This window comes from Halictus rubicundus, chromosome 6, assembly GCF_050948215.1.
Source record: "Halictus rubicundus isolate RS-2024b chromosome 6, iyHalRubi1_principal, whole genome shotgun sequence".
Lineage (NCBI taxonomy): Eukaryota > Metazoa > Arthropoda > Insecta > Hymenoptera > Halictidae > Halictus > Halictus rubicundus.
The window spans coordinates 14,793,418-14,803,455 of record NC_135154.1 but is presented as its reverse complement, the minus strand read 5'-3'; the positions used below and the strand labels follow the sequence as shown (position 1 = coordinate 14,803,455).

Genomic DNA, 10,038 nt, shown 5'->3' with positions numbered 1-10,038 from the left:
CACGTGCTTTCAATGTTGGACGAGAATGGTCATCTTTAGCAATCATCCTCGCGTTCATGGGGAAGCGATCTGCAACATCTTGAGTGCATCGGACCGCGTGAAGTAGTGATTCCGTTTTCACTTTTATCTGGCCGCATAGTCGATGGCTTGAAATCTCAATTTCGCGAGCACTATTATCCGCCGAACGTGAAACAATATTCTTTGAGAGTACGCCGGATTAGGAATCGGCCTAAAGCTTACACAATGAAAAAGAAAAAATTATTAATACTCAATAGACCGGGACACTTTAAATTCTGATGGCTTCAATTTATCAACTAGAAAATTTCCTATAAATACACTATATAAAAATGCACAGTCTAGTATATAACAAAAACCGTATCTTAGAAGAGACGCAGAAAATTTATATTTTGCAGAAAGATCCACAGGCTATTGGCAAACCTCACACGAGAAAAATTTTGTCATTTCTAAAGAGCAATACATTATTGATTTTATATTAGTTTACTTCTCGACAGTTCTAAACACATTTTTAGCTGGTACACATCCTAATGCATGCAATGTATGTAATAAAAATCGTATCTTGCGAGATGCAGAAAATTTGTATTTTGCACTCATCCGCAGTCTACTCATTAGAATATTCTTTTCGTCGGTGCGAAACGTATTTGTTCCGTGTTTGGAGGATAATACGAGCCTGCCTTTATCTGTAACGCACCCGACGGAAGAATTTCCATGGGATCGCGATCGGACTCGTTAGATCAGAACGCGGAGAGAACGATTTTCCGGCTTGTACGTACGGTACCGGTCGCCTGTGAACGTACCATACGTTCGATCCGGCGGCGGTGTTCGCGCGAGCACGTTTTTGCGAATGCAAAACGAGACGCACAAGTGTATTACGGACGATGAGGTGCAGCGAAAGTACGGAGCCATTATGCCGCGGAGTATATAAGGCTCACTCTAGAAAACGAAGCGGTTCAGTTAGTGGTTATACGCCACCACAAAACATACGCGAACTCAACGATGAATATTAAGGTAAGCGAGCAATAATATTTGGACATTCTCGAGTTCGATTTCGGGCGGCGAGATCGATCGAGCCGGGATCGGTGATCGAGAGGCCAACTTCCGGTGAAATTGGTTTTCGCTATGGGATCGAGAGGCGAAACGCCTCTAGCAATTTTGTGGTCGGGATTTGAAACGTCGATTCAATTAGGCACTCGAGTGACTTTGTGCGCTGATTGTGGGAATGCGGATTTAGGATGATTTGACAACTGCTTGGAGAGTGAGAGAACGTTGTAGTCCTTCGATAGTTCTTTTTTTCATGGGATACTTCTTTTTTGAAAATTATTTTTCAAATTGATGTTCAGTAGGGAGATATCCTTCTTTCCATACGCAGTTCTTAGTTCTTTATTTTTCTGTACGATGCTTTAAAAGATCCTTTCTTAGGAAATTATTTTTCAAGTTGACGTGTGGCAGCCTTATTTTTCTCGGTAGTTCTTAATTCAAGTGCCATTCATTTTTTCCATTTTTACTGTCGCTTAGAATGTTTTGTTTCTTTTAGGGATCTTTGTGTTTTAAACACGATGTATTATTTATTATTTGGTATTTGATTTTATTTTTAAAAATTTCTCTGTCTGACTGCTTTTTATGGAGCTTATTGAATCCGGGGGCTTATTTCTTCAGTATCTGGTTTCGATACGAAGCCCTTCTATGAATGTATTAATGTTTGCAAAAATTACTTTATGTCATCGTTGGGACTTCCTTAGCACAGACATTCACAATTGAAATAATCTCTTTTCACAGGCCAGGATCATATAGTTTTCACTATTGAGACTTCCTGGTGCAAACCTGAATTATTTTCTCAAGGTTTGCAATCGTTACAGAATTTTAGCAGAAATACATACCAATACAGTATAATACACAGACTGCGGATTTTACTGCAGATGATGTTACATTATTTTCGACATTTTAAGATAAAAGAGAAAACACATTTCCATTTAACTTCAGTTTCTTACAATCGACTTGGAGAATTTTTATTTCGCACAAAGATCCGCGGTCCACTTGTATATCCTGCATCGTAACGATTGTTGCTGTACCTCTCGATCGGCACATTTCAAAGCGTTAACGATCAGGTACCGATCACAGCAACTACGATCGTCTCCGCTAACATCTGTTCACTTTCTCTCCAGCTAGCCATCGTTCTGGTGGCACTGGCCACAACATCGAGCTGTTCAGAGGATTCCAAGTCCACGGAGAAGGATTCGTCATCGGCGGAGCAGCCGCAGAAGAAGACAGAGAAACGAGGTCTGCACGGTAGCTACGGCGACCTTGGCGGGGGTGGCGGTGACTTCGGCGGTGGGGGCGGTGGTGGCGACAGCTACGGTCACCATGAGCAGGTGAAGACGGTGACGGTGGTGAAGAAGGTGCCGGTCCCTTACGAAGTAACGAAACACGTTCCGTACGTGGTGGAGAAGCACGTCCCGTACGAGGTGAAGGTGAACGTTCCCCAGCCGTACACCGTGGAGAAGCACGTCCCGTACCCGGTGAAGGTGTTCGTGAAGGTGCCGGTGCACGTGCCGCAGCCGTACACCGTTGAGAAGAAGATTCCCTACGAAGTCAAGGTGCCTGTGGACAAACCGTACGAAGTAAAGGTGCTGGTGCCTCAACCGTACACCGTCGAGAAGCATGTACCTGTCCCGGTGAAGGTAGCCGTCCCGCAGCCGTACACCGTCGAGAAGCATGTGCCGTACCCGGTGAAGGTCAAAGTTCCGTTGCCGCAGCCGTACCCGGTGGAGAAGCCGGTGCCCTATGAGGTCAAGGTACCGGTCGACAAGCCGTATACGGTCACCGTGCCGAAACCGTACCCGGTCACCGTTGAAAAACCATACCCAGTACCGGTAGACAAACCAGTACCTTACGAGGTCAAGGTGCCGGTAGACAAGCCGTACCCGATCCCGGTCGAGAAGCCGTACCCGGTGCCGGTCAAGGTACCCGTGCCCCAGCCTTACCACGTCCACAAGGCTGTACCCTTCCCGGTAGCTAAACCCGTGCCCTACCCGGTCAAGGTGCCCGTAGACAAGCCCTACATCGTCGAGAAAGAGGTCCCCTACCCTGTCGAGAAGGAGGTACCAGTACCCGTCAAAGTACCCGTGCCGGTCGCCATTCATGACGATCACGGTAGCTACGGAGGCGGTGGTGGTGGCGGGTACGAAGGTTTGTCTGGTCTCGACGGCGGCGGTGGTGGCGATTACTATTCCCACCATCGTTGATTCTTTAGGTTGAAGGGAAAAAGGTGATCGGACGGTCCTTCGTCGTTGAGCTGCGCGCGCTTCTTGGATCTCCGATGATACTATCCTGTTCCTGGCGGATCGTACGCGAGGAACAATCGTTGACAAAAGTCTAGATCGAAATCATTCACTTTGTTCCGCCGCGTGGACACGTCGAACGATGACCCGCGATCTCTCGACTCGGGTCGTCTGTCTCGGAACCGTCTTTCAAAGAGCCACGGGTTTTCCGAGGTTCTTCGCGACAACCTATAAACTATGCGTACAGTCGGCAGGGGATGCGTTCTCCCGATGCACCGCTGCAACTTCCGCCAGTGGATTTTTGGAGAACCGGTCCCCGAAACAGGGGCTACCGTTGAAAAGGTCTTTCAGAAAAATTGATTCATCGACAGTCCACCGTACGATGGTTCCGGCAGTTCTCTTTGATCCGTCTCGTGTTCTCGGTGTACGTTCAAAAATGTCTCTAGAGGTTGTGCTTCTTGTATAATAGCCGCGCTTTATTGTAAACGTTTACGCTAGTTCTCTATGTATTGCTGTTCCAAAGAATACACCGATGTCGGCCTTATTGGAGCGACGTTCGCGCGCGCAAGTAAGCCGACGCGTGAAGATGAGCGTCGTCGCGCGATAACGATCATGTGGCGGCGGAAAACACTTGTACCTAATTTAAGTTAAGAGACCCGAGCGAAGTAGAATCTCCTTTTGTATCAAAGATTTTTAATAAATATCTCTGTATCATGAAACGTCCTCGTTCGTTCAAACGTCTCCTCGAAACATGCTGTGTCCAACTTCAACGGTCAGACTTTCTTGCCGGAACTCGCTAGGGTTATCCCGAGAGCGATAAAAATGGCATAGTCAACATTTACATCACAGGCATTTATTCACGATCGCGGGGTATCGCAAGAATTCATAATCGTCTTGGAGTTCTCACGTCGGGAGACGAAAACACGGTCTCTCGGAACATTAACATCTTTGCGAAAGCGGTTCCGCGCGAAGCAGCTATTTATTGCGACGCCGTTGGCTGCGTTCCGGCTCGGTCGTTTAATCTGCGCGGATATTTCCGGCGGGAAAAGCGGCCTAGCCAAAAAAAAAAAAAAAATAAAAATACATCGTGCGAACGCGATAACGAGCGGACGGACGCTTTCTAGAGCCGGAAACCGCGTGTCCCGTCGCGAGTTTCACTTTTGCAAAATTGCCGTGCCGCCGGCGAACGCTGTCGATTGCGAACAAAAAAAGAAAAGAACATCGAAGAAAAGTAAAAGACGAACACACGCACGCCGGTTACGTGAACGCTGGTCTCTTTCACTCGCGCGAAAAAACAAGCGCGTCGAAGAGGATCCGCGAGCGGTACTTTTGTGAACGTTTCCGCATTCACGGTCGCGGTCCAACGATCTGCGATGAAGCCAATGCGTCTTGAGAAATCGAGGACCACCGGAAACGGTGACCGGAAACCGGATCGGCGAATCGAAGCGGAAGGTTTCGATATCCGCCGAGTTCCAACATCCGTTTCCGGAGCCTGGCTCCCTAAGCTCTCGAAACTAATCTCGATCACCGCACGGCAGCAATTAAACGCGCTCGGATACGTGCTCAAGAAAGCATTACTTTCTCCTGAGAGGCTTCTGCACGCGCAACACGAACGTTTCGTTTGATTCACTCGGGATTCGATTAAGTGCAATTTACGCTCTGCTATTACCATTGAGTATCGTTCCGAGGCGATCGCGTTTTTATGCGCATAGAAAATTACGCTGGAAGATCAAAGCTGCGTTTATTCAGGTAACGCCGTCTGCCAGCTGTGTAAAAAAATTTAAATATTCTTATGCACGTTTTATACCATTTTAAAAAGGGGAGGATGTATGGTTGGTGGGTAAAGAGGTTTACACCTTCAACGTATTTACAGGAATTTTTACGGGAATGTTCTAGGACAATCTGGGGAAAATACTGTGGGAGTTTCCGTTTCTAAACACATCCCATAAAGCACATTCCAAAATAAAATAAAAAGCATATAACCATGACCATTTGAAGAAAACAAAAAATCTTGTTGATAGTCTTGATCATTTTGGAGAAATGAATTACAAACAGGACATCGTATTGCATCCATAAAAATCTCTATGCATCTAATTCCTGAAGTTATAAATGTATAATCAAAATATCAGTATGTATGTATTCTTCAATTTTCCCATTTTGATACATAATCTCCCTGAGAAAAATATTCTTAGCATTTTAAAAAAGCATTTTCAAATTTTCCTTATATTGTTCGTTCCTTTCACCAACATGCTCTCTGTCGTTCCCATAAAAATTTTCATTTATTTCATCGAATTTATTGAATTTCGTTACAATACTACTAATAGCAGCATTTCCATAAGCGTGCCATTTTCGTTAAACTATAAGAGAACTTCGGCTCGATTCGATCATGCTTAGCGGACCGTCATTGCCGATGTCGCCGATTGTTCCCCCCGATTATATAAAAAGTTATGCGATGCGAGAATTGCGAGTTACCACGGAACATAACCACGACGAAATGCGAAAGCGTGTGTGCGCTCGGCTCGGCTCGGCTCGGCTCGTCTTGTTAAGCGAGCAGAGACTTTCGAGAAAGTGAAAAAAATCGCGACGATTCCGCCATGCGTGAATTATAGCTGTGTACACGTGGTAGGCATTGGCTCCTTCCTGTATAGGGATCCAATGTACTTCCGGTTTTCTATGGTCGCTTCGGTAATAAGAGGAAAGTTTCCTGGGTCCTTTTTTTCCTTTTTCGTTTCTGCGTGGCTGTCGTTCGGTGCTTACGCTCCCGATATTACGATGTTAACTTTTACTCGGACTGTATTTTTATCCGGCAACCGATTCGATCACCTGTTACGTCAGTCGTCGACAAACATTTAAAACACTTTCATCGAGACCACCGATGAAAGTTATTTCAGAAACGACGTTCGACGTGCTTAAACGCTATTAGCGTTACACGGAGCTCGCGGAACCACGATGATCTAATTTTTAATGTCTTGTTGCAACCGGCTTGACATCATCTCTGTTGCGGTTAGTGGAGAGTAGAAACTTTTCAAAAGCATGAGCTGCTTCGTACCATAAGCGCTTCGTGCAGCGTAGGTGCGAATATTGAAACGTTCTTCCTGCAAGGCGCGTTCCGTGTATTCCTCATGACTAATTGTATGCTTTCTACTCTGAAAATAACCATGGATGATATTCTGTTTCTTCTTGCGTTTTTTCAAGCTGCGAAAAGTTTAGGCGATCAATTATTAGACTGCAGATTTGATGCGCTTATGACAAGAATGAGTAGGTGAAATGGTATTTAAGGGTACCAATATATTATCATCAACTTATTAAAATTCTTAAGCAGAACTTTTTGTTGCATGTAAAACGAATACCTGTCATAATTCATTCTGCTTTTGAGAAACGTGTTTTAGTCGTATACGCAATAATAGTTGCCGAAGACTATATTTCTGTCGATGGAAGAGAATAACATGGTTTCTCGCCTGAATCACAGTGAAAGTAAGCTATGAACTCCGTCGCTCCCAGCGGAACCAGTGATAAATAAATGTTTATTCGACACATCCGCTCTAACTGACAAATGAGCTTGAGATTCGTAGCTATTAGAAAACCCTGTTTCGCTTCTTATACGTTAATAAAATTACTGTCGTTTATCGTGTGCCGGAAGAACAATGTTCTAACAGACACTAGAAGGATTTGTCTACGAATTCGCTCTCACTCCGTTAGGATTAATGCGATTTGTTCTTGTAAACAGTGGCGAATGTGTTTACATGTACGCGCTACACCGTTGCATTCGACGAATGAATCTTTCATGGGACATCTGCTCATCCGCTCAGTGAATTACAAACTTTTCGAGGCACCGAGGAGATCCTTAGAAAACGGCAAGTCTCTTAAAAATTCTCTGTCACGAGTTGTAATTAATCAAGCTAGTAGAAAATTTTATTATGATTTTTTGTCGGAAGACACCCCTATCAGAGCTTCTAATTTCCCTTAAACCACTGTGATTCAAGTTTTCAACAATGAATTAAAAGGAAAACATATCTGAGAATTTGAAAGAGTTTCTGCAGGATTTAAGCTTTCAAACCGTAGAAGTCTTTGGGGTGCAATGATTAAGGTGAAGAGGTTCAACGAAAGGATGAATTGTGGTTTGTGGAATTAATTTCGGAAAAGGTGAATATGCTCTGCAGAATGATAAATATAGTTTACAAAAGAGTGAATTCGATTTGCTGGAAAGATGAATGCAATCCATAAAGGGGTGAGCGTGGTTTGCAAAACCTGTGGAAGAGACGATTCCGGATGGCTCGTGGTAGCCATGCGTTTTTCAGCCGTTCAATTACTGGAACAAATGGAACGTTCTGTGTCGTTGTAGCGGAGGGCAGAACAATGTTCGGGGAAAAGCGGTGCGCCAATGAAAGGCGAGAGGTATCCAGGAGTTTCCGTGACGGGGAGATCTGAATCGCGTAAATTCAGAGGCTGAAACCCATTATCGAGTTTCCCCCGCGGCACCGCCATCCCTCCCCCCACCCCGTTCATCCTCCCGGTTCATCCCCCGTTCTCGCAGGTTCGCTCGGAACCGTAGGGAGGTGGAGGAGGAGCCTTTTATCCAATGCTGCGGGTGTCGGGGCGCGACTGTGAAGCGAAGGCAATTATCGTAGCGAAACTTGAACGTGGCGGCTTCGAGGTTGGCCGACGCCGAGACTCACAACGGTGTGGGAGTGAGTGTTTGGCGTCTGATACGACGGGTCAGGTCCCGGGGGATTCTCAGGGACTCAAACGGGACTATCCCCGGCGCTCTCGTCGCAGTTAATTACGGAGTCCTCCTCCTCGTTCTCCTTCTACTCCATTTCCCTTAGCCCGGCTCCTTCCTTGAGCCCGTATCACTATCGGGACTTCCTCTTCATTGTTGGACGTTGACCTCTCTCCTCGCTCTCCTTTTCCCATGACTTCCGTTGCACTCGATCGCTTGCCAATCGAATTCTGTTGTCCTCAACCTCGTGCGCACGCACTATAATCTTGAAACTAATGGCCACAAGTCAATCTTTCATATTTAATAGTTTTGTGCAAATATACTTTTTCTTCCTTCAAAGTAGCAACGCTTATTCACTTTATTAGGTGTATGCGGAAGTTTTTGCCTTTTTCCAATTTTCTTTTATTTATATTCGCAACGTATGAGATATCAGCCGATGATGAAGATAGTGAATCGTGAACTTTCAAAGAGTATTATCGTCAGCGGTTCGTCAAAACGAATCACGCCTGAGGTTCAAAATGGTTGAAAAATAGAAAAGGGCGAAAATGGTGGAGGTTTGAAATCGAATTCGAATACAGGCGGTCACACGCGGCATATAAGTGGCTTCGACAATCAGTGGACGGCAGAGAGTATCCCCCGTGGGAATTCGAGCGAGCGAATCGTAGCGGGATTGAACGCTTGAAATGGAATAATATCCAATAATCTGGCGGCTGAGAGAACGGGATAAAAAGGGACGTTTTATCAGAACATCGCAGTAACCGAGCGGTGCCCGACCATTTCCGCTGGCAACCGTTCGCTCGTCCGTCCGTCCGTCCCCCTTCCCCCTGGCGAAATTAATTATTGATTTCGGATACGGGCGTTCACAGTCCGAAAGCTTTTAATCGAAAACGAACCATCCGTCGCGTTCATTTCCGTTCGCATGCGAATCCAACAGCGACGCGGTCCGGAAGCTTATGTGTGAGTCGCCTTTCAGAAAAATACCTCTTTCGTTGATAAAATGACACCGCCTGGAGGACTCCCATTGTCAATCTGCAGATTTTATATGGTAAATCGTACGAAAAGTTTGTGCTGCTTTTTACGTACAGAAACGAATGAATATTTTTAGATCATATTTGGATGCTATGGTAAACCACGAGCACACACTCGACGATTATTATGGAAAAACACAATCACACTCTCTTTCTGTAACTTCTAGTTTGTCTAGCAAATACATCATTCCGTAGGTATAAAATGTTCAATGTTTTTTATTAAAATATTCTTGGGAGTTATTCTGTATGTGTTTCTTTTCCCCGTTAGAAAATGTTATGTTATGCTCAATAGATGATAATCAGACAGTTTCAGATTTAAAACCAATTCTTTTTTTAGTTTATGCATTCTTTTTTCTCTACTAGAGTGCTATTAACCCTTTAGTTAGACCGTTATAAATAAACTATATAAAAAAATTTAACCCTTCCTCTTATAACATCGAACTTACTAAACCTGTATACGTTATTAATTTTCTTTAAAGGGAAATAAAATTCCATTTTCCTGCTGTTGATATTCTGCCATTACATAATATAGGCATTAAATGAATACAAATTTTCTTTTTTCTCTACGAAATTGTAAATAACAGGTTTTAATTACTTAACCCGTAGTGCAAGGGGTTAAAACATGATAAATACAATTGGAAACATATATTACGTATGCTCGTTCACGGAAATATTTGAACAAATCAAAAAGACATAAAAATAGGCAGATCTGGCGCGTTAAACGATATGTAAATTGATTATAACGAATTGCAAATGCGTTCGAGGATTTGCACAAGTCGAAGATAGTTTAAACATAATTTATTTTAATCGTTGAAATAAATCGTTACAAAAAAAAACAATAAAATAAGAACTTTCAATAAACTACTTTCAATAAAATAAAATTACCATACTTGGGATATCAAAATACTTTCGTGAACGATTTGCACACAACTTTACGAAATCAATCTACTATGGACCAGTACATATGTAAAATAAAAAATATGCACCACATGGA

At 44.0% G+C, this 10,038-nt stretch overlaps 1 protein-coding gene across 1 annotated transcript; it reads left to right on the top strand.

The window, feature by feature from the left end:
- Positions 1-950: 950 nt before the first annotated feature.
- Positions 951-4,015, top strand: Vajk4. Its single transcript, XM_076789300.1, has 2 exons — positions 951-1,026; positions 2,181-4,015. The coding sequence occupies exons 1-2, from the start codon at positions 1,015-1,017 to the stop codon at positions 3,258-3,260; spliced, it is 1,092 nt and encodes a 363-aa protein (XP_076645415.1). The 5' UTR covers positions 951-1,014; the 3' UTR covers positions 3,261-4,015.
- The last annotated feature ends 6,023 nt before the right edge of the window (positions 4,016-10,038 follow it).